This window comes from Anomaloglossus baeobatrachus, chromosome 1 (genome assembly GCF_048569485.1).
Source record: "Anomaloglossus baeobatrachus isolate aAnoBae1 chromosome 1, aAnoBae1.hap1, whole genome shotgun sequence".
In the NCBI taxonomy this organism is placed as follows: domain Eukaryota; kingdom Metazoa; phylum Chordata; class Amphibia; order Anura; family Aromobatidae; genus Anomaloglossus; species Anomaloglossus baeobatrachus.
This window is the reverse complement of record NC_134353.1, coordinates 871,947,954-871,972,392: the sequence shown is the minus strand read 5'-3', so window position 1 is coordinate 871,972,392 and position 24,439 is coordinate 871,947,954. Positions and strand designations below refer to the sequence as shown.

The 24,439-nt window shown below is 46.1% G+C and overlaps 1 protein-coding gene across 1 annotated transcript in view; it reads left to right on the top strand.

Annotated features, from left to right (window-relative positions):
* IPO11 (importin 11) overlaps positions 1 to 24,439 on the top strand; it is a 643,145-nt gene that overhangs the window by 323,127 nt on the left and 295,579 nt on the right. The window contains exon 23 of the mRNA XM_075326256.1: positions 24,309 to 24,388. Coding sequence (XP_075182371.1) covers positions 24,309 to 24,388 — 80 coding nt within the window. The remainder of the gene's footprint in view (positions 1 to 24,308; positions 24,389 to 24,439) is intronic.

Genomic DNA, 24,439 nt, shown 5'->3' with positions numbered 1-24,439 from the left:
GTTTAACGGAAACCGAGAATATTTTCACCATGGTGAATTCTTCATGACTGCAGTGTTGGACAGCTAGCGTTACTTCTGTATGTAGAGGTAGACAGATTTAAAGGGAACCTGTCATCAGATTCGTGTTGCCCGAACCATAGACAGCATGAATTAGACACTGGTTGATTGCTGCCGTGTGTGTTTTAGGCTCAGATGTCCGGTAACAGATGGCATGCGGTCATTCACAGGTTTAAGACTTTCCGAGAACCAAGTGGTCCGTGCAAAACCGTGGAGACATCTGATTTTGATCCAAGTGTCAGATTGACATTGGCAATATAGAATCCTAGCATGGTAGAGTTGGAAGGGACCTCAAGGGCCATCAGGTCCAACCCCCTGCGAGTGCAGGCTTTCCTAAATCACCCCAGCTATATGTTTATCCAGTTTCCGCTTGAAGATTTCCATTGATGGAGACCTCACTACCTCCCGTGGTCACCTGTTCCACTCTCTGACTGCCCTCACTGTCAGAAAGTTTTTCCTAATGTCTAATCTGAATCTCCTTCCTTTAAGTTTCATCCCATTACTTCTTGTACTTCCTTGTGCTAATGAGAATAGGGTAATTCCCTCTGCACTGTGACTACCTGTGAGATATTTGTAGACCGCTATTATGTCTCCTCTCAGTTTTCTCTTTTTCAGTATAATATACAGTCATATGAAAAAGTTTGGGCACCCCTATTAATGTTGACCTTTTTTCTTTATAACAATTTGGGGTTTTGCAGAAGCTATTTCAGTTTCATATATCTAATAACTGATGGACTGAGTAATATTTCTGGATTGAAATGAGGTTTATTGTACTAACAGAAAATGTGCAATCCACATTTAAACAAAATTTGACCGGTGCAAAAGTATGGGCACCTCAACATAAAAGTGACATTAATATTTTGTAGATCCTTCATTTGCAAAAATCACAGCCTCTAGTCGCTTCCTGTAGCTTTTAATGAGTCCCTGGATCCTGGATGAAGGTATATTTGACCATCCCTGTTTACAAAACAATTCCAGTTCAGTTAAGTTTGATGGTCGCTAAGCATGGACAGCATGCTTCACATCATCCCACAGATTTTCAATGATATTCAGGTCTGGGGACTGGGATGGCCATTCCAGAACATTGTAATTGTTCCTCTGCATGAATGCCTGAGTAGATTTGGAGCAGTGTTTTGGATCATTGTCTTGCTGAAATATCCAACCCCTGCGTAACTTCAACTTCGTCACTGATTCTTGCACAGTATTGTCAAGAATCTGCTGATACTAAGTTGAATCTATGCGACCCTCAACTTTAACAAGATTCCCGGTGCCGGCATTGGCCAAACAGCCCCAAAGCATGATGGAACCAAATTTTACTGTAGGTAGCAAGTGCTTTTCTTGGAATGCCGTGTTTTTTTGCCTCCATGCACAACGCCTTTTTGTATGACCAAACAACTCAATCTTTGTTTCATCAGTCCACAGGACCTTCTTCCAAAATGTAACTGGCTTGTCCAAATGTGCTTTTGCATACCTCAGGCGACCCGGTTTGTGGCGTGCTTGCAGAAACGGCTTCTTTTGCATCACTCTCCCATACAGGTTCTCCTTGTGCATCGTGCGCTGTATTGTTGACCGATGCACATTGACACCATCTGCAGCAAGATGATGCTGCAGGTCTTTGGAGGTGGTCTGTGGATTGTCCTTGACTGTTCTCACCATTCTTCTTCTCTGCCTTTCTGATATTTTTCTTGGCCTGCCACTTCTGGGCTTAACAAGAACTGTACATGTGTTCTTCCATTTCCTTACTATGTTCCTCACAGTGGAAACTGACAGTTTAAATCTCTGAGACAACGTTCTGTACTCTCCCCTGAACAACTATGTTGAATAATCTTTGTTTTCAGATCATTTGAGAGTTGTTTTGAGGAGCCCATGGTGCCACTCTTCATAGGAGATTCAAATAGGAGAACAACTTGCAAGTGGCCACCTTAAATACCTTTTCTCATGATTGGATACACCTGCCTATGAAGTTCAAAGCTCAATGAGGTTACAAAACCAATTTAGTGCTTTAGTAAGTCAGTAAAAAGTTGATAGGAGGGTTCACATCAAGAAATTGATAAGGGTGCCCATACTTTTGCACCGGTCAAATTTTGTTTAAATGCGGATTGCACATTTTCTATTAGTACAATAAACCTCATTTCAATCCAGAAATATTACTCAGTCCATCAGTTATTAGATATATGAAACTGAAAAAGCTGTTGCAAAAACCCTAATTGTTATAAAGAAAAAAGGTTAACATTAATAGGGGTGCCCAAACTTTTTCATATGACACTAATGAGACACGGACAGAAAAACTCTGGTTTTCTCATATGTGAAATCTGAATGAGGCCTTACCCTCAGCACTAATTGACTGTTCAAACCAAGCTTAGAAACTTGTTGGGGACCACAGCCCTAATTAAAATCATAACCTTTTAGTTTCATTCTTAATTCATATATGATAATGAGGTAGTCGGCAGAGAAGAGTGAACCTGAGGTTCGCTTTTGAACCGAACACCAAATTTAAAATTCAAGGTTTGGGTTCGAGGATTGGATGTAGTACGTGCGAACAAAACTCTTTCAAGCAGCGCTCAGGTACACTTGGTGCTCAGCCCAGTGCAAGCCGTTTCCAGGGTTTGAACGGCGCACACTAGTGCTAAAAGCAGCGTGCTCGGATGTAGTGTGCAAAAAAAAAAAAAAAGTTTGAAAAAGTCTGGCCACCCTCTCCCGGAGGTTTTCTGCTTGTGGCTGGCTGTATGTGGGCGGAGATTCAAAGTGCCAATCAGTGACTTGATCCAGGGTTTGCGTCGAGCTCGAGCCTAAAGTTTCACTCATCTTTAGATAAGCGAACCTTTGGAAGTTCGGTTCGGAGGGCACAGTCGAACTTTAAATAAGGTTTGGTTTGTGACCCGAACATCAATGGAAGTCAGTAATTGGGCAGTTTGTGTCTCCAGCTATAAGCAGAACACTTCCAGGGGAGGGTGGACAGGGTTTTTAATTTTTTTTTTTTGTTTGCACACTATATCTGATCATGCTGATTTTACCCCCAGTGCGAGCCGATCATACCCTGCAAGCAGCTTGCACAGGGCTGAGCATCAATTATACCCAATACCCAAGCACAGCGCTGCTCACTTGAGTGGTTTGCACTCCTACCTCGCTCGATCTTGTAACCCAAACTCTGTTTTTTTGTGGGGTTCTTTTAGTTCGTGTTCGAACTCGAATTTTGAACTTTAGGTTCGCTCATCTCTAATGGTCAGTGCACACTTGGCGTGGCCAATAAGTTCTGTGCATGCTCCTACCTACTTTTACATTGATAGCCGGAAATGATGAGTTCCGGAGCTGATCTGTCTTCTGATAGCGGCTGCAGCCAGTTACTGCACATCCGCCTCCTATTGATCTGAACTATCAGAAGACGGAGCAGCTCCGGAACTGAGCATTTCCGGCTGCTTGCTGCCGCCGCCGGGACCGAGTACAGCTGACCGGTGGGGGTGCCGTCTGTTAGACCCTAAGGATAGGCTACCAATGTAAAGTAGGGGACAAACTCTTTAAGGATATTGGTATTCTGATCAGGTATTGGCAAGTCTTGTCTTTTTTTTTTTTAGTGATGTGCTTGAATGATGTGCTTGAATTTGAGGTGTGATGTGTTTGAATTGTAAATCTTTTTCATTAAATTGCTTTTAATTTTAGTTTTTAGTGATGTCCCTTGATGTGGGTTGCGAGCTTGCCCTTTATTATTGGTGTGGGACGATAGGAGGTTTGAGAAGGGATTGGAGCAGAGTCAGCTGTGACATCACCTATTGTGGAGGGGGGGTCCTGTGTTATCAGTAGTGTATAAAAGTGATATCAGTCATTATAATCTTGCCTCTGATATTATGAAGTCTGCTAAAATCTCTTCCTGCGGATAGTATAGGAAGTTTGTGTCTAATAAAAGTAATAGTGGCCATTGTAAAAATTGCCAGATTACTAATTTTAGTTTTTAAAAAAAAATGGAGTTTGTGGTAAATGTGATATTAAAAAATGCCACAAATATTTTACCAATAAAAACATTTTTCCGATGAAACATCTGTTTAGGCACATCTAATGAAAATGGATCTTTCAGACTTCTGCAGAAGAAAAAAGGCCAATTATTGATGAAAACTGTATTCTAACACAACACTGGATGTCCCATCATATTCCTCGGATAATAGTTTTTATCATTATCTATTTCGGTGTACCTTCTCAGCCACATCAGAACACAGGATTAGGATATCTGGCTCACATAGTGATTTGCCTATTACAGCATAACCAAGTATGGAAAACTTTTTTAAAGGGAACCTTTCAGGTCTCTATGACCTCCAACCCAGCAACTTTCACCTCTGTATGACTTAATTCCCAGCCTTGTATAATGTTATTCACTAAAATAAGTGTTTAAAAAAATTGATTTCTAACCTCAGCTGTCATTTGCTAATTCGGGCCTTTGACTACTCAATGGGGCGTTAGTTCCTCAGACTAGTCAGCCTTCTTTCCATGTTATCATGCCCCTATGGGTGTGATAACATGATTTACATAAGTTGATGTCACCACCAGCTCCTGGAAAACTCACTCACGCAAATGGCTTTGTTCACTCACATTAAACCCCTGAAGCCTTGTGTATGCATCCCGCCTTCAGAAATACACAGTGCGCATGACTAGAAGATCTTCTGCACTTTCGATCATGCGCAGTGCGCCTCTCTGGAGCCGGGACGCATACACGGCTTCTGAGGCACACTGACGCTGGCGAAATGAGCCGTTCCAGGAGCTGCGATGGCACCGGCTCGTGGAATTTCTCCAATTATCACTGTCTACTTACCATATGAGCACCTTTTCCTTTTCTGTTGTGGTCCCTTTAAAATTACCTTGTTCATCTGACCCTGCTTTGTCAGGAAGACAGAAGAAACAAATTGAGAAAAAAGACTTATGGATAAAGTAGAACCTCTCCAAATACCAAATGAAATTTAATGGTAGAATGCTGGAAAGGGGGAAACACAAACTAAACACAAGAAGAAACAAAAGTGATAACTCTGCAAGATTATCCTGAACTGAGGAGCTGGGACTTCAAACATTCATCAACCTTGAAATATCGCCAGCACTGAGGCGTATTTAGTGAGTATAAATAGCCCCTCCAAAGATGTGATAGGGGAAATAAAACAAAAAATCAAAACAGCTGAGTGTAAATAAAACAGAAAAGCAAGGCAAGGAAAGACAAGAGAACTAACAGCAGTTGCACTGATACAAAAATGCTGTTGTCCAATGGAGAGAGAAACTGTCCACACAGATCATTGTATCGAGCACCAGAGTTGAGCCATCATAGGGTCTCAGTGGTAACACCATCAGTAATCATATATTTACAGCCCTCTACCCAAAGGGTTAAACTCGCTCTCCTATATCAATGGATATTTTCATGGGTCCAGCCTCTCACACAATAATAAGCCACAAAAGCTAGTAGAGAAAAAAACATTTGGAGCCAAACACTTGCCACTTTTTGGAGTTTCATCCAGGGATGGACATGTGCACTGGGCCCAGGAGGTAAGAGGGCCCGTTTCTACCTCCAAAGAAGTTGGGCATTATGATGAGCTCTTAGGCTGCAGAGGGCCCCTGTATTGTTTTTGTACAGTGCCCTCTTTCTGTTTGTGTCCGCCAGTGGTTCCATCCGCAAGTAGACAGTAAAATTGGGCAAGTGTAGATTTTGTTTAGGTGGAAGGTGGGCACTCTGAATATTTTCTTTAGTGCGTCAAAGAAACTCGAAGGTCCCTATACACAGACTCAGATTGGCCCACAGGGGAACAGGTGAATCACCTGGTGGGCCCCTGTGTAGGGGTGGGCCCCTATATGACAGTAGTTGGCACAATACACTTGATTCACCATTGATTGAGGGTAATGTAGCATTTTCACAAACTAGAACAGTGGCCTCCAGAAATAATGATACTGGTGACCCTTGGCACCCCAATCCGACACAGCCCATATACATGAAAAATGTGGGCACCTAGCTTATAATCTATTCTGTATGGGCGCCTACTGATTGTTTTCTGATAATGTCAAGAGAGGAGAATGATTGGCAGCTTGTTGTCAAACTCCCACGACTTTTCAGTCAGTCAAGTAGCGATCTGTACCTCTCCCCCTATAGAAGCGCTAGGCAGAGACAAGCGTTCGTGTGTATCAGGAGGCATGATAGATTTATAGACTCCTTCAAGCAGATACTTGGTTTACACCCATCGTACTTCCACCCGATACTTTTCTTTTGCCTGACATTGTGAGTTGTTCACTTTTATAAATCATCCTGTGTTGGACAGCCATGATTGAGAAAAACCCAATGTCATCGAAGGTTGATTATGCTAATCTCCATTGTTTGCTGCCTGTATTGTTTTAGCCACTGTTATCACTAACGTTAATTACACGGATTTTACTGCTATCTTGTTTAGATTATGTCAGTAATGATGGAGGGCATACACTTAAGACCATGCTGGAGAGAAATAATTATAGGCAAGCTTGATATAAAATTGCCTTCATATTACCTGCAGCATATGATTGACAGCTTTTAAGGTAAAACTCATTTTAGAAGTAAAGAATCCTATTTCCAGATACCATCATTTTCCTTTGTATAACATAAAGCAGCAGTAATAGCCGCAGAACCTTGCAGTAATATGGAGATTATCTTGGAAGCTGACACCATTTCATATTAGTAATTATCTCTCAATTAAAAGTCTCTGTTGTGGAAATTATTCATTTTTCTTTCCTTTTTTTTCTCTACTTAAAAAGTGGCTTTGCTATTACTGCATTGCTGATGAAGAATGGGGGTGCAGGAGCCTTCTGGAGAGATTCTGGTAAAGTCTGTGACTTTCCAGGCCTCCTATGACCCAACAAAAAAAGATAGAAAGTAGACAGTCATGGTCTTATAATGTGTGGAGAGCCAAAGAATGGGTTCAAGATGTATGTCTCGCCTAAAAAATCCTGTAATTGATAGTGTTACAAATGTGTCGTGCCTAAAGGTACATTTGTGTTGGAGTGGGTTTACTTTCATTAGATGCTGAAAGGGTTAAATACTCTTTCCTTTTAGGCTGAGCTTAGTCATAGCCTTAATCACAGCTGTGGCATCTTGTCATCACGCTCTTCCACTATATTTACCCACTCCTGGATTTACTCCATGCCACTGAAAAATTTTCTATACTGACTACTTCTTTGGAGAAGCTGAGGTGTAGTTTCAGTTGCAGCTGTGTAGATTCCTGCTGAAGAAACGAAGGAGTGTTTTTTGTTTTGTCTTTGAACACGCGTTTATACTTTCTTCTTGTTGTGTTATTGTAGTAGTGGGACTAGTGTCTCGCTGACCTCACTAGTCAGAGTCAGTGAGGGCCCAGGCTTGTGACGGTGCACGGGGGAAGGACCTGTCTACTGGCATTTGGGATCTCGGGAATATTGAGGTGGTAACCCCCTTTCCCCTCTCCATTGCGACAGGGCCTTCCTATATATCTTTGGTTTTCCCTCTGTGTTGTGCCGCACACTGGGTGTTCCATCGCCTGGTATGACATTATCTCTAAATGTGTTTCCATGGAAATTTCCACTTAGGTTCCCCAGTGTGGTTAAAGAGAACCTGTTATGTTGAAAATGAATGTTAAAGGGAACCAAACATCAGGATTTTCGTGTATAAGCTGCAGCCAGTGCAGTACTGGCACTATCATGCACAGTGTGTACATACCATCAGGGGGCAGCTCGGGTGTTTAGGCAGTGAAATACAACTTTATAAAGTTTGAAATTTCGTGCACTTTTTGATTGACGTGTGCACCTCTCTGTTAATGTCCGGGCGGGTTATGCAGGAGTTCCCCGCCCCCCCACCAGCCTGTTCCTCCCTCTCTCCTGATGTCCGGGCGGGTTATGCACGTGTTCCCCGCCCCCCCGCGCCGCCTGTTCCTCCCTCCTTCCCTCTGGCTGTATGTAAATATCTAATCTTCAGAAACATGGCGCCGGAGTGGGCCTCTGCGCATAGCGCTTATCTCCGGCGCCATGTTTCTGAAGCCCCCGCATTACACAACTTGGTGTCTGAGAGGGCGGCGCATGCGCCCTCGTTTCTTCACAGCCCGTTGTGACCGCGGGAGTGCGCGCGATTAGAACAGGACAGAACAGCTGACCGGAGGACGCGATTACCTGCTGCTCCTGTATCGTGCCGCCCCAGGACACCGGGCCAACACACCAGCCGGTGTGACATCGCTGTGGCGCCGCCCTCTCAGACACCAAGTTGTGTAATGTGGGGGCCTCAGAAACATGGCGCCGGAGATAAGCGCTATGCGTAGAGGCCCACTCCGGCGCCATGTTTCTGAAGATTAGATATTTACATACAGCCAGAGGGAGGGAGGGAGGAACAGGCGGCGCGGGGGGGGCGGGGAACACGTGCATAACCCGCCCGGACATCAGGAGAGAGGGAGGAACAGGCTGGTGGGTGGGCGGGGAACTCCTGCATAACCCGCCCGGACATTATCTGCAGAGGTGCACACGTCAATCAAAAAGTGCACGAAATTTCAAACTTTATAAAGTTGTATTTCACTGCCTAAACACCCGAGCTGCACCCTAATCATATGTACACACTGTGCATGATAGTGCCAGCACTGCACTGGCTGCAGCTTATACACGAAAATCCTGATGTTTGGTTCCCTTTAAATTAAAAGTAAAAATTTGACTGGCACCTTAAAACCTGGATATCATTTTACTACATACAAAATAATATACAATAGTTTTAGCCCTATGGGATTTCATTATGATAATAAAAAAACAACAAAACAAACAATACTTTAAAATTATCAGTAATAAATATAAAAATCGAAAACAAAATCAATACCGCATATCTAAATACATCACATAAGTGCAATCTGGTGGTGCAGTAATTCAGATGTAGCAAAGGGTGTGGTTGTTAAAAAAGAAATCCCTTATCACTATGACTTGGTTGCAAAATAATAAAAAAAATTTTGCTTAAAGTGTATTATATTGTACTAGAAGGTGGCCCTATTCTACGCATCGGGTATTCTAGAATTTACGTATTGTGTAGTTAATGTATGATTTTTGTTATATAGATGTTGTTGTGTGTAGTTACCAAGTGTTTGTGTAGGGCGCTGTACATGTTCTGGGTGTTGTCTGGGTGTGGTGGAGGGTGAGAGCGGTGTTTGTGTGTTGCGTTGTTTGTGGAGTGCTGTGTGTCTGTAGCGTGTTGTGTGTGTTGCGCGGTTTGTGTGGGGTGTGTGTGTGTGTGTTTTGGGGTGAGGTATGTTTTGTGCAGTGTGTGTGTTGTGAGGTATGTGCGTATATTTGTGTGTGCCGCGGTGTTTGTGTGTTGGGTGTTGTGTGTGTGCGGCGTTTGTGTGTGTGGGTGTCTGTGTAGGGCGGTGTTTGTGGTTCCCAGTGTGTGTGTGGTGTGTTGTGCAGTGCGTGTGTGGCGGTGTGTATGTGTGTGTTTTGGGGGGAGGTGTGCACCCCCCATCGTGCTCCATCCCCCATGCTGCGCACTCCCCATCGTGCTCCATCCCCCATGCTGCGCACCCCCCATCGTGCTCCATCCCCCATGCTGCGCACCCCCCATCGTGCCTGCGCACTCCCCATCGTGCTCCATCCCCCATGCTGCGCACTCCCCATCGTGCTCCATCCCCCATGCTGCACACTCCCCATCGTGCTCCATCCCCCTTGCTGCGCACTCCCCATCGTGCTCAATCCCCCATGCTGTGCACTCCCCATCGTGCTCCATCCCCCATGCTGCGCACCCCCCATCGTGCTCCATCCCCCATGCTGCGCACCCCCCATCGTGCTCCATCCCCCATGCTGCGCACCCCCCATCGTGCTCCATCCCCCATGCTGCGCACCCCCCATTGTGCTCCATCCCCCATGCTGCGCACTCCCCTTCGTGCTCCATCCCCCATGCTGCGCACTCCCCATCGTGCTCCATCCCCTATGCTGCGCACCCCCCATCGTGCTCCATCCCCCATGCTGCGCACTCCCCATCGTGCTCCATACCTCATGCTGCGCACTCCCCATCGTGCTCCATCCCCCATGCTGCGCACTCCCCATCGTGCTCCATCCGCCATGCTGCGCACTCCCCATCGTGCTCCATCCCCCATGCTGCGCACTCCCCATCGTGCTCCATCCCCTATGCTGCGCACCTCCCATCGTGCCCCATCCCCCATGCTGCGCACTCCCCATCGTGCTCCATCCCCCATGCTGCGCACTCCCCATCGTGCTCCATCCCCCATGCTGCGCACTCCCCATCGTGCTCCATCCCCCATGCTGCGCACTCCCCATCGTGCTCCATCCGCCATGCTGCGCACTCCCCATCGTGCTCCATCCCCCATGCTGCGCACTCCCCATCGTGCTCCATCCCCCATGCTGCGCACTCCCCATCGTGCTCCATCCCCCATGCTGCGCACTCCCCATCGTGCTCCATCCCCCATGCTGTGCACCCCTCATCGTGCTCCACAGTCACACATCAGACAGTATACACGCACACATCTGATCGCATACACTCACACATACACCCCACTTCTCCCTGTGCCCACCGGTGGGCGGTCCCAGCAGCTGTGCTGCACGCCGTGCTCCTCTGCCGACACTCACAGATCCGATCGCATACACTCACACACACACACACACTCACACATCAGAACACACTCACACACATCCGATCGCATACACGCACACACACACTGACGATATCGCACATACGCGCTCACACAATCACAACATCCGGAGATACCACATGCTTCCGGCCATGTGATCCTCCGGCAGGTCCTGGCAGGTCACTGCACAGTATCGCCGCCGAGAAGCAAGCGATATCACGGGATGTTGTGAGTATGTTGATGCGATCTGATGTGTGTGTGAGGTGAGTGTGATCTGATGTGTGTGTGTGTGTGTCTGTTCTTATGTGTGTGCGTGTGTGTGTGTTCCGCCGCTGCAGGACCTTGATGCGCTCACCTCGGGGCGAGAGGCCATTCCGTGTCGGGGGCGGAGCCTGGGCGAGCGGCCAATCCGTGCGGGGGGGCCGAGGCGAGGCGAGCGGCCAATCCGTGCGGGGGCGAGGAGCCGAGGCGAGCGGCCAATCCGTGCGGGCGGCGGGGCCACGGCGAGGCCAGCGGCCAATCCGCTGTTTGTCACCGTAAGGACATGGCCAATCCGTGCGGAGGGGCGGAGCCGAGGCGAGAGGCCAATCTGCGGGGGGGAGGAGCCGAGGCGAGCGGCCAATCCGTGCGGGGCCATGGCGGGCCCAGCGGCCAATCCGCTGTTTGTCACCGTAAGGACATGGCCAATCCGTGCGGGGGGGGCGGAGGCGAGGCGAGCGGCCAATCCGTGTGGGGGGGAGGAGCCGAGGCGAGTGGCCAATCTGTGGGGGGGGGGCGCGGCCAATCCGCTGTTTGTCACCGTAAGGACACAATTTTGGAGCAAGACAGACAGACAGACAGAATAAGGCAATTATATATATAGGTTATATTGTGAATGACAGTGTGCTGCCCCCACGTCAGCAGTTGGGCTGCTCGGATCTGGATCCACAGAGGCTCGAGGGGCTTCCGGACACGGGGGTCGCGCGAACACTCAAATAAAAAGGGACGTATATGTACGGGGATTACTGTAGATACTTCGTGACGCCACCCACGGTGTGTGGTAATATGGAGTACCACTGCTGCTGTTGGGAGGTACCCGGGGCGATGGAGTGGCAGCTGGTTGTTTAACCCCTCCGTGGGTAGGGGTGGATGCCCCGTTGCTTCGTGTCCAGGACACGAGGAGCGATGTAGGCCGGAGGTGGCGCGCTGGGCCGGACCTAGGGATGTTGGTGTACTCACTGTTGAATAATTGCACACAAGTCTGTTGGTAAACCAAGGTGTCAGTGGCCGGCTGCCACATCTCGGCGTACTCTGGTCCCACACCCTGCTGGTGTACCGATGTCTCTTCCTCCGGCACTCTGTATTTTCCTCACTTCTGAACAACTCCGTATGGAACGGGGAAGTCCGCTCCCGGTATGTTCTGCTTGGGAGACGTGCCCGCGAAAACTGACCCTTGGGATATCAGTGGGTGTTTGCGGATACCCTATGCCCCGCGGTGGGCTGCCATGTCGCTCTATCTGGGCTAACACTTCTGGAGCAATGTCTGGAACCTTGCTCCCGGTCTGGTGTATTAGAGAAGGGACTTGCAACCGTCTTCTAACTAGGGTCCAGGTACCCCACCTGTGCACGGTTTCTGGACCGGATCTCCGCCGTCGGTACCGGCGGGCTCCAACCCTGTCCCGGTCCACTTTAGATTTCCCGTGACCGGACTCCCGTCGCCTTCGTACACGGTCCACTGCTTGCCATGTAGCCAGTAGACCAGGGCCACTACTCTGGCTATCCTCCACTAGGCTCAGCCTTGACCTCCACTGTCTGTCACTGTCACAGACCCTCCACTTGAACTCCAAACTAGAACTCTCCCTGACTTGAACTCCTGTGTTTCCGCCCCCAGATCCTCAAGACCCCTAGGTGGGCGCTCCCAAACCGCCTGGTCCCGCCCACTGGTGTGTCCTTCCTAACCTGAGGGGGGTGTCTAGGATTTTGTGGCAGATTGTACCTAGTGTGGGATGATGTTATGTCGGGTGAATTGTTCTTCTGTGACCACCTGGCGGCGCCAGGGCGTCACAACAGTGTATGTACCACGGAAGTGGTGTGATCCTGGCAGTTCTTTCTGGTACATGTAGTACCAAATCTTCTTATAGTATTGAATGGGCCAGGATTACGGATGGCTAAGAGATGGGTGGGACTGGCCATCCATATACCCCTGCCTATGGGTATGTCTGATACAGGTCTTAATTAGCTTGTTTGGCACATGGAGTCAGTGAGTGTGAAGCAGTGTATGAGAAGCACTGCATGAGGAGCAGCCTCTGAGGGAAACGAGGCTGTTTATCTCAGAGAGGTCTGAAACCTCTGGAAGAAACCCCACCTGAAGGAGCAGAGGGTTGGCTTCACATGTGAGTGAAGGCTGAGGGAGATCCACTCAGGATACTGGGAAGTATCCAAACCTGAGCGGGCGGACCGCCACACAGACGGAGCAAAAATCCTTGTTCCTGGGGAAACGGCCAGCGAGAGGTAACAGGGCTATTGGACTCAGTGAAAGAGGCACAGAAACCTCTATGGTGTTAACGGACTGGAAGTGACTGAGTCGAGGCTGAGAGAGCCCATTCATACAAAGTGTATTTAAACTGTGCGGGTCTACCGTAACTGTAACGGACCTGAAATCTGTCTGTATTTATGTTATGTTTTGAGGAGCGGTTTATGGTGTTAGTTTTGTAATTAAACCGCTGGACTTTTAAAGGGATTTGTGTTCCTGTGCTACCTCTGAGACGCAGCCAACGGCGTGACCCCCAGCACGTGAGCAGGCCAGTTCTTACAATATATATAGATATATATCTTTCTATATGTATATTACACAGTGGCTATTCAGAACCCTTTAAATTTTTCACTCTTTGTGTCATTGAAGCCATTTGGTAAATTCACAAAAAGTTCATTTTTTATCCTTAATGTACACTCTGCACCCCATCTTGACAGAAAAAAACAGAAATGTAGACATTTTTGCAAATTTATTAAACAAGAAAAACTGAAATATCACATGGTGATAAGTATTCAGACCCTTTGCTCACCCTTTTGAGCTAGTACAGCCATGAGTCTTCTTAGGAATGATGCAACAAGTTTTTCACACCTGCATTTGGTGATTCTCTGCCATTCTTCCTTGCAGATCCTCTCCAGTTCCAACAGGTTGGATGGTGAGCATTGGTGGACAGCAATTTTCAGGTCTCTCCAGAGATGTTCAATTGGATTTAGGTCAGGGCTCTGGCTGGGCCGGTCAAGCATGGTCACAGAGTTGTTCTGAAGCCACTCCTTTGTTATTTTAGCTGTGTGCTTAGGGTCATTGTCTTGTAAGGTGAGCTTTCAGCCATGTCTGAGGTGCAAAGCACTCTGGAAGAGGTTTTCTTCCAGGATGTCGCTGTACTTGGCTGCATTCATCTTTCCTTCAATTGCAACCAGTCGACTTGTCTCTGCAGCTGAAAAACACCCCCATAGCATGATGCTGCCACCACCATGTTTCACTGTTGGGATTGCATTGGGAGGTGATGAGCAGTGCCTGGCTTTCTCCACACATACCACTTATAATTATCACTAAAAAGTTCTATCTTCGTCTCATCAGACCAGAGAATCTTATTTCTCATATCTTGGAGTCCTTCATGTGTTTTTTTGCAACCTCTATGTGGGCTTTCATATTTCTTGCACTGAGAGAGGCGTCCATCTGGCCAGACTGGTGAAGGGTTGCAGTGATAGTTGACTTTGTGGAATTTTCTCCCATCTCCCTGAATCTCTGGAGCTCAGCCACAGTGATCTTGGGGTTCTTCTTTACCTCTCTCACCAAGGCTCTTCTCCCACAATTGCTCAGTTTGGCTGGACAGCCAGATCTAGGAAGAGTTCTGGTGGTCCCAAACAGATTATGGAGCACACTATGCTCTTAGGAACCTTGAGTACTGCAGAAATTCTTTTCTAACCTTGGCCAGATCTGTGCTTTGCCACAATTCTGTCTCTGAGCTCCTTGGGCAGTTCCTTGACCTCATGATTCTCATTTGGTCTGACATGCACTGTGAGCTGTGAGGTCTTATATAGACAGGTGTGTGCCTTTCCAAATCAAGTCCTATCAGTTTAATTAAACACAGCTGGACTCCAATGAAGGAGTGGAACCATCTCAAGGAGGATCACAAGGAAATGGACAGCATGTGACTTAAATATGAGTGCCTGAGCAAAGGCTCTGAATACTTATGGCCATGTGATTTTTCACTTTTTCTTGTTAAATACATTTGCAAAAATGTATACATTTCTGGGGTTTTTTTCTGTCAAGATGGGGTGCAGAGTGTACATTAATGAGAAAAAAATGAACTTTTTGAATTTACCAAATAGCTGCAATGAAACAAAGAGTGAAACATTTAAAGGAGTCTGAATACTTTCCATACCACTGTATATATACACGTGGTCAAAATTGTTGGTACCCCTAAAAACCCCATAAAAACCCTCGATGGTAACAGAAATACCTTTAATCTGACAAAAGTAATTATAAATAAAAAAAACTATGAAAATGAACAAATGAAAGTCAGACATTGCTTTTTAACCATGCTTCCACAGAATTAAAAAAAACAAAACAAAACATGAAACAGGCCTGGACAGAAACGATTGTGCCCCTGAAAATAATGTGACAAAAGGGACATGTTAAATCAGGGTGTGTTCACTAATTAACATCACAGGTGTCTACAATCTTGTAATCAGTCAGTGGGCCTGTATATAGGGCTACAGATACTGTGCTGTTTGTTGACATGGTGTGTACCACACTCAACATGGACCAGAGGAAGCAAAGGAAAAGTTTTCTCAGGAGATTAGAAAGAAAATTATAGACAAGCATGTTAAAGGTAAAGGTTATAAGACCATCTCCAAGTAGCTTGATGTTCCTGTGACTACAGTTGCACATAATATGCAGAAATTTAAGATCCATGGAACTGTAGCCAACCTCCCTGGACGTGGCCACACGTGGAAAATTGAGGACAAATTAAAGAAACGGGTAATACAAATGGTAACGAAAGAGCCCAGAAAAACGTCTAAAGCGATTAAAGGTGAACTTTGAACTCAAGGAACATCAGTGTCAGTTCACATCATCCGTCATTGTTTGAGCCAAAGTGGACTTCATGGGAGACGACCAAGGAGGACACCATTGTTGAAAAAAAAATCATAAAAAAGCCAGATTGGAATTTGCCAAACTACATGTTGACAAGCCACAAAGCTTCTGTGAGAATGTCCTACGGACAGATGAGACAAAAATGGAAGTTTTTGTCAAGGCACTTCAGCTCTAAGTTCACAGACGGAAAAATTAAGCATATCAAGAAAAGAATACTGTCCCTACTGTGAAACATGGAGGAGGCTCTGTTATGTTCTGAGACTGCTTTGCTGTTTCTGGCACAGGGTGTCTTGAGTCTGTGCAAGGTGCAATGAAATCTAAAGTCTATCAAGGGATTCTGAGGAGAAATGTGCTGCTCAGTGTCAGAAAGCTTGGTCTCAGTCACAGGTCATGGGTCTTGCAACAGGATAATGACCCAAACCACACAGCTAAAAACACCCAAGAATGACTAAGAGGAAAACATTGGAAATTTTGAAGTGGCTTCTAGGACCTCTGACCTAAATCCTATTTGTCAAGAGGTACAGAAGTCTCATTGACAGTAAAGGGTGCTTTACACGAGACGATCTATCGTGCAATAGATCGTCGGGGTCACGGTTTTTGTGACGCACATCCGGCATCGCTTGCGACGTCGGGCTGTGTGACACCTCCGAGCGACGCAGTATCGCTCACAAATCGTGAGTCGTGTACTTGTCACTCGGTTTCATAATCTTGTTTAATTAAAATGGCGCCGGTTGCTCATAGTTCCCGGGGTAGCACACGCCGCTCCGTGTGACACCCCGGGAACGATGAACAGCAGCTTCCCGCGGCTCCCGCCGGCTATGCGGAAGGAAGGAGGTGGGCGGGATGTTTACGTCCCGCTTATCTCCGCCCCTCCGCTTCTATTGGCCAGCTGCCGTGTGACGTCGCTGTGACGCCAAACGTCCCTCCCCCTTCAGGAAGTGGATGTTTGCCGCCCACAGCGACATCGCACAGCAGGTAAGTACGTGTGATGGTGGTTAACGACTTTGTGCGCCACAGGCTAATTGTGACGCACAAACGACGGGGGCGGGTACGATCGATCGTGAAATTGCACGATAGATCGTACCGTGTAAAGCAGGCTTCACAGGTATCGTTTGATTGCAGTGATTGCCTGAAAATATATAGATAGATATATGTAAAAATAAAAAACAAAACAAAAATCGACCTATATGACACCCATAACTGGTAAATTCATATTAAACCATAAGGTAAATGTTTGCGTTTTCTCCAGATCAATTGTCCAAACTGTCTATGATAGCAATTTAATGCCGCTTTGTTTATTAAATTAGGTAGATTTGCTGTACAAACTCAAAACCAAATTTCACGAAAAAATACAAGGTGCGATGGATGTTACTCACGGCTGTACCATCAATTAGATGGATCCATGTCCTGATGCAGATTTGTATACCCGTACTATTGAGAAAGGAACCTGGGAGGTTCCGCAGTGTATCTAGTGGGATGATCTTTCTCTGAGTAAAATATCCCATATCCCCGTTCACATTATAATCTGTACTAGGAGAACCAGAAGAGGACTGGGGAAGGGCTGCAAATGGCAGACAATGGTGTCCGGTAAGTATTTAAATACACTCACCGCACACACATATCACTGATCACTGACTGCTAGCAACATGCTGCTACATGGTCCTTAAATGCTTCCTAGCCATGGAGAAATTTCAGTTTACGACTCTAGAGGACCACTTTGGTAACACTTTTGAACCTTAATATGGACAGAATCCCATTATCAGCTGTCTGGACGTTTTAACACTGCAATCCAACTGGCTACCGGGAAGTTTTTCTTATTCATCTTTGTGATTTTTCCAGTTTGTGCTGATCTTTGCTGGGTGCAAACACAAAGACCTGCCAGGACCCACCACTGATGCTTGTCCAAGATCTGGGCAAGTTTCTGAAATGAACTATATTAATAGGCTGCGTAGCTTACTGATTTAAAGGGAACCTGTCACCAGAATTTTCGCTATTAAACTAAAAGAATCCCCTTCTGCAGCTCATGGGCTGCATTCTAGCAAGGTTCATCTTGCTACTGGCCCCCCTTTCAGACCTACATATCAACTTTAAAAAATATTACCTTTTGCTATGTTAATGGGGTTTGCTGGCCCCGGGCGCGGGCTGTATTTCGTCTATCCCCCTCCTGCCGCTGTTCGCCGTCCCCCAGTGTTCATTTACATAGATGAGGCCGCCACCCTCATCTTCCGCAGTGCTCCGAAAGTCTCGCGCAAGCGCAGTGGCACTATCGCGGGACTGAGCACTGTTTTCAAAATGTAAGCGCCAGTGATGTTATTGCGCAGGCGCAAGATTATGGTCGGCGCTGTGAATGTTATCACCAGCGTCATCCAAGTACCCGTCTATAATCTCGTGCCCGCGCTTTTACCTCTGTCTACACCGTTATGTGCTTGCGCTGGCCATTGCTTATTTTTACCATCCCCATTTACCGTTTTTTGAAATCAGTGCTCAGTCCCGCGATAGGGCCACTGCGCAAGACTTTCGGAGCACTGAGGGCGGCGGCCTCATCTATGTAAATGAACACTGGGGGATGGTGAACAGTGGCAGGAAGGGGGACAACGGACGAAATACAGCCCGCGCACAGGGCCAGCAAACCTCATTACCATAGCAAAAGGTAATATTTTATTAAGTTGTTATTTAGGTCTGAAAGAGGGGCCAGAAGCAAGATGAACCTTTATAGAATGCAGCCCAGGAGCTGCAGAAGGGGATTCTTTTAGTTTAATAGCGAAAATTCTGGTTACAGGTTCCCTTTAAACACATTTACATATAGCATTTTATCTGGAAAACTCTAGCGGTGCAGTACGCGAGTCACAATTTAGTGGAAAGAGTACTTTTTTTTTCTTTTCAAATGATCACCAGTATGTGACTGGTAATGATCACGGTGTTGGAATATATTGAGCCCTTTCTATAGTACATTTGTGAGCAACCGGTCAGTGCTCCTCTGTAATGTATAAAGGCTTTCAAATGTAATAGACATACAGTGGCAATGGGATCGGCCTACAGTATAATGTGCCTCCCGACTGTTCCTCGACATCATCAGATTTTCAGTGGTTGATCCTTTTGTTTGGGGCCAAGATTACCCATTACCAGAATCTGAGAGACTGTGTATGGAAGAGTTGGGGAAGATAGCTGTCAGCTGGATGTTTGTCCAAAAGCTACCTTATGAGTATGAGCGACTTTAGGGAGGTGAGAGAGTGTAATGCAAACCCAATTTTAGATATATAGTAGGGTGGTCAGTCTGCGCAAGAAAGTAAAGAAAGGGGACAGTTATTGGTACTGTTACGCTGCAGCCCTATGTTCTGGACTTCTGTCCAAGGACATCTGATTTCCTCTGTATGCCAAATGGTTCCTCAAGGTACACTAAAAATAAAATGATATTAAAATGCTAAGAATTAGTTAGGACTGTGGGGACATGTAATACATGGTCACACTGGTAGATACAGGCAGAAAAGGAACCCTGTGCAAGAACAGTGTATGGGCCCTTTGCAGTCCAATAGTTCTTCAAAATACACAATTCCGCCTGATTTGGAGGTAGAAATGACCCCCCTGACCTCTTGGTCCCCTGTGTAGCCGCATAGTTTGCACCAATGATATGTGCACCGCTCCATGGTTGGTATTCCAGAATGGCAATCCCAGTATCCATATACCCCAACAGGGTTTGTGTAAAGCAATTGACTTTACTTATTTCATTTTTTTAGAACAAAGTTAACTTTTCATTTGTACTCGAGTCATATAATACAGTACGTATTGACCACATAGACATTTATAGCAAATCTTAAATTATTTGAAGCCCCTTGCTGCCCCCAAGGTCTCTTAAAAGGGGATTGGCTCAACATCTCTTCTGTTACTTTTGCTATACAATACTTTACTAAAAGGAGCTTTCTAGTATTTATTATCCTTGCGCAGATGACCACTGATGCCAATATGTATAGCACTTGATCAGTGATGTTATTGAATAACTACCATACTCATGTTTACCAAGATGCAGTCAACTGACATAACAACACTGGAACCAGAGAGAAATTGAATGGGTGAGTATAGGTTACCACTAGTGATGAGCGAGCTCTAAAATGCTTGAGTCCTTGGTACTTGAATCGAGCAGGTGGGACGCTCAGACGTGCTTTACTCTAGTACCTAGCATAATAGAAATCAATGGGGAACTTGAACATTTTTCCAGAAGACTTAAAAATTCTCTCTCTCTCTTTGGTGAGTCGAACATGTCAAGGACTCTGAAGATACTCGATCGAGCTCTGGGCGTCTCAAGCATTCTGTTGCTCGAACGAGTACCGAGCCGTGCTGAGTACTGAGCTTCTCGAGCACCCAGATCCTCGATCGAATATCGAGCCCTGCTGAGTACTGAGCTTCTCGAGCACCCAGATCCTCGATCGATTACCTAGCCATGCTGAATACTGAGCTTCTCGAGCACCCAGATCCTCGATCGACTATCGAGCCCTGCTGAGTACTGAGCTTCTCAAGCACCCAGATTCTCGATCGATTACTGACTTGTGCGGAGTACTGAGCGTCTCGAGCACCAAAATCTTCAATCAATTACCGAGCTGTGCTGACTACTGCACATCTTGAACACCCAGATTCTATAGAGTACCGAGGTGTACCGAGTACTGAGCGTCTCGAGCACCCTGATGCTCGGTCAAGTACCGAGCTGTGCTGAGTACTGAGCGTCTTGAGTACCCAAATCCTCCATCGAACACCGAGCTGGGCTGAGCATCTTGAGCACGCAGATTCAATCAAGTACCGAGCTGAGATGAGTACTGAGCACCCAGATCCTCCATCGAATACCGAGCTGTGCTGAGTACTTAGTGTCTTGAGCATGCAGATTCAATCAAGTACCGGGCTGTGACGAGTACTAAGCGTTTAGAGCATCCTGTTGCTTGGTCGAGTACCAAGCGGTGCCGAGTACTTAGCGTCTCAAGCACTTTGATGCTTGCTCAAGTATGGAGCTGTGCCTAGCATGCTGGCTCATCACTAGTTACTACGTTATCTTCTACCAATTATTTAAAATAGGAAAATCCCTTTTAAGCATGTTCTCCACACCCCAATCCATGCATTGTTCTTTTCTTTTGATGACCTGTCCAATTACATAAGAGCCAACTGAGTAGACCACCTACTATCTTATTTATATGGGATGGGGGTCTCCAGACATTTCTTGTATTTATTATAGTAGTACAAGCTGCTGGTGGATTTTTCTGTATTCTATAATCCTTTTATTAGTGTATCCACATGCATCTTGTATAATTGAAGACTGGAAAATATTTCATTTATATCCATCGATAATGCAGGGTTTATATAGCGCGTTTTCAGCACTATTGAACTCCTCTTAGCCCTACAGCAGTGAGGCACGATGAAAAGGCAATATAGATTGATTCAGGATATTTGCAGTTGATTCTGTGAGCTAACCCTGGGATGCCCCAAACATACTTTTTTCTATTCTTAGTAAAAGAATTTGATGAATGTAGACACCAATATAAAGCATGAAATAATATAGATCTTAGGCATGAGAGAATGAAAGCTTTGTAGAACTTCAGCTCCTGGCGTAGACGTAGCTGCTGGACTCCCATTAGTGGAGGGGTTTGCGTCAGTCGTCTTTATTTGTTTCTTTTTTAGTTTTATTTTATTTTTTTATAGCCCTTTATTCATTTAGGTGAATATAAATGAAAGCAGAAGATGAATTGCCGTCATTCCCAGACCCGCAGCCTGTGTTTCCAATGACCTTTACATCTACATAACTTTCACTGAGAAATCTTCCTAATGCACTTATTAAATCTTTATCTATAGTTCTACTTGAAGTATATCATTTTGTCCCCATCGGTCCACAGGCGCCCTTTTGTGATCAGCCAATTGTAAGGCGTTATGCACGTGGCAGCGCCACAAACCAACCGACACGTGGCTTTGCTGTTAGAGCTCTGTGTTACGCTGTATGACAACATTTCGACCCCCCCAGAATCAATCATTGGGATGACAATTCGTTTTTAATTTTTATCTGATAAGTGCTCTTGTTGGATCTGGTATGAGATATGTCCATATTCTGTGTTTCCTCAAAAATAAAACCGGGTATTATGTTATTTTTTTTGCAAAAAATGTGTGCGGTCTTATTATTGGGGTAGGTCTTATTTTTGGGAAACATGACTATTCTTGTATTGCTAAGTTTACCCCCTACGTACTGTTGAGTTTACCTCCAAAAGAAGGAAGATACCACCCAGGAGAATCACACTTGCCAGACCCCAGACATGTAGCGTTAACAAGTGAATGGGATCCTGTCACATTCAGATCTGCATCGCTGTCAGTTCCATCTGCATTGCACAGCGGTCGCTCCCCCTGCGTTCAATAGCATCGTACCCCCTGTGTTCCTCAGCGGTCACTCCCCCTGTGTTCCTCAGCGGTCGCTCCCTTCATTCCATAACGTCCTACCCCCTGTGTTCCACAGCGGTCGCTCCTCATATGTTCCACAGCATCACTTTCCTGTGTTCCACAGCGGTTGCTCCCCCTACTGGCCAGAAGCAGTATCACTTGCACACAGTTATTGAGAGCAGAGTGATACTGTGACCAGGTGTGTGTGTGTGTGTGTGTGTGTGTGTGTGTGTGTGTGTGTGTGTGTGTGCGCGCGGAGTGATACTGGGACCTGATGTTTATGTGGCCAGAACAGTGAGCGACAAGGCAGCAACGCAGATCTCTGTGGTAGAGTGCATCCCCCGTCTGCTTTTGCCAACTGTGGATGTTTAGGGTCTAGTGAGTGCGATTTCTTTATTTGGAGGAGGGGGGGGTGGGCGCCATCTGCTTTTACAGTTTTTTCTCTCTTTTGGGATTGTCTTCTCTCTTTTAGGGGTGTCTGCTTTCTTTAATGAAAGATAATAAATAAATTCACTGCACTTCAAAGATTGTGATGCAGAAAGTTTTTAAAGTTATTGAAGCGACTGTGAAGTCATTCGACGTTTCGATCCCGCCTGGGTCTTAGTCAAGAGTCGCTTAAAGATGGGTGCCTGGGATATGGAAATTTGAGTGGATTATAGTGTTGGTAGAGAATACCTTGAGAATAAAGGTCCTGGGTTTAGCCAGCGCAGCAGCGCTGTGGCTGGTGATATGGTGTATCAGGATACACCAGTTGGAAACACCCCATCATGGGTAGAGCCCAGGGCTCTACCTGAACGCTGCCTACTTTGGGGCTTTCCATGTATCTGGATGTGCCAAGTTCATCATCGCTAGAGATGCCGTTAGTTGCTATTCTGGATACTTGAACAGGGGTCTGAAAGGGAACTTATCTCCATTGAAGAGACCCAGCCAACAGGACTTTAATATATAAACTAAAGCCAGTGCTATACTAGCACTATCATGCTGATTCTATACATAACTTTAATTGTAAGATCAGATGTATAGTTTCTGAAATACAGGCAAGTAAAGATTGTGAAATACACTGTTAATTGATTGATAGGTGCTGCGGAATATCTAATAGGTGTGTCAGGTTTTGCTAGTTATTCCTGCCCCGTATGCCCTTCCTCCCCCTGTCTCTGTTATTACAGGGGGAGGAAGTAGGAAGTACAGGGGGGAGGAACAACAGGCAGGCAGACAGGGGCGGGAATAGATGACAAAACTCGACCCACCTATTAGATATTTTGCAGCACCTATCAATCAAGTAACAGTGCATTTCACAAGCTTTACTTGCCTATATTTTAGAAACTATACATCCGATCTCACAACTAAAGGTATGTATAGAATCAGCATGACAGCGCCAGTATAGCACTGGCTTTAGTTTATATATGAAAATCCTGGTGGTTGGTCCTCTTTAAGTCTGAATTTTCTACTTTCACTTTCATACTCTGAAACAGGGCCAGTATGGATGTCTGCTTTGCCTTGCATGCTATTTAGGAGCGTCCCCTGCCCCTCCTCCACTTTTTCCTTGTCTGGCTTACTAAGGCTGTCTGAGGCCTCCTTACATGGCTCCTCTGGACTCTCTTCTGATGTCAGTGCCATGTTCCTCGCCCTGCCACCGTACTGCACACTTCTGCTGTCCTCCATCCTCGGCTCTCCGATCTGTGCTGCCAGCTCCCCTCTCCTATCTGGCACATTCTCCTGCGGTCTGTGCTAGGAGCCGGGACTGCTCATGACCTCCGGCTTGTGTCCGCCATTTTGGTGGCCTCCCTCACTACCTGCTCTTCTCTACCTTTCACCGTCCCGCCGCCGCTCCGGTGAGTAGCGGCTCTTTGTTCCGGCACTTGGCGCCGCTGTATGTGACACCATTCAGCCTCTAGGATGGGTGCGTTCAGTGCCGGGGTGCTGCGGAGCTCACTCTCCTCACTCCTCTCTGGCCAGCGCCGGAACCGGAAGTCGTCAGTCTGAATCTTCTAATATGGTATTTAAAATTGTGTAACAAAGGTTACTGTTTAGAAAATGCATGTATTTTATCTGTTATCTTACAATTTTACAATTCTGGGATGCAAAAAAAAAAAATAATAGTCATCTGAATCTGAATGAGGCCTAAATGTCATATTTAATTTCTAATAATACACAATATGTTTTTCTTCTAGAAATAAGTTCGGAAAACCTGCGCATTTGCTTCAAGATCATTACCGCTTACGTTTTCTTTGTTTCCTCGGAGTTTTTGCAGGTATGATATTCCGTTGCCCTATAACCCGATTTGTTTGTCTTTTTGTTCACG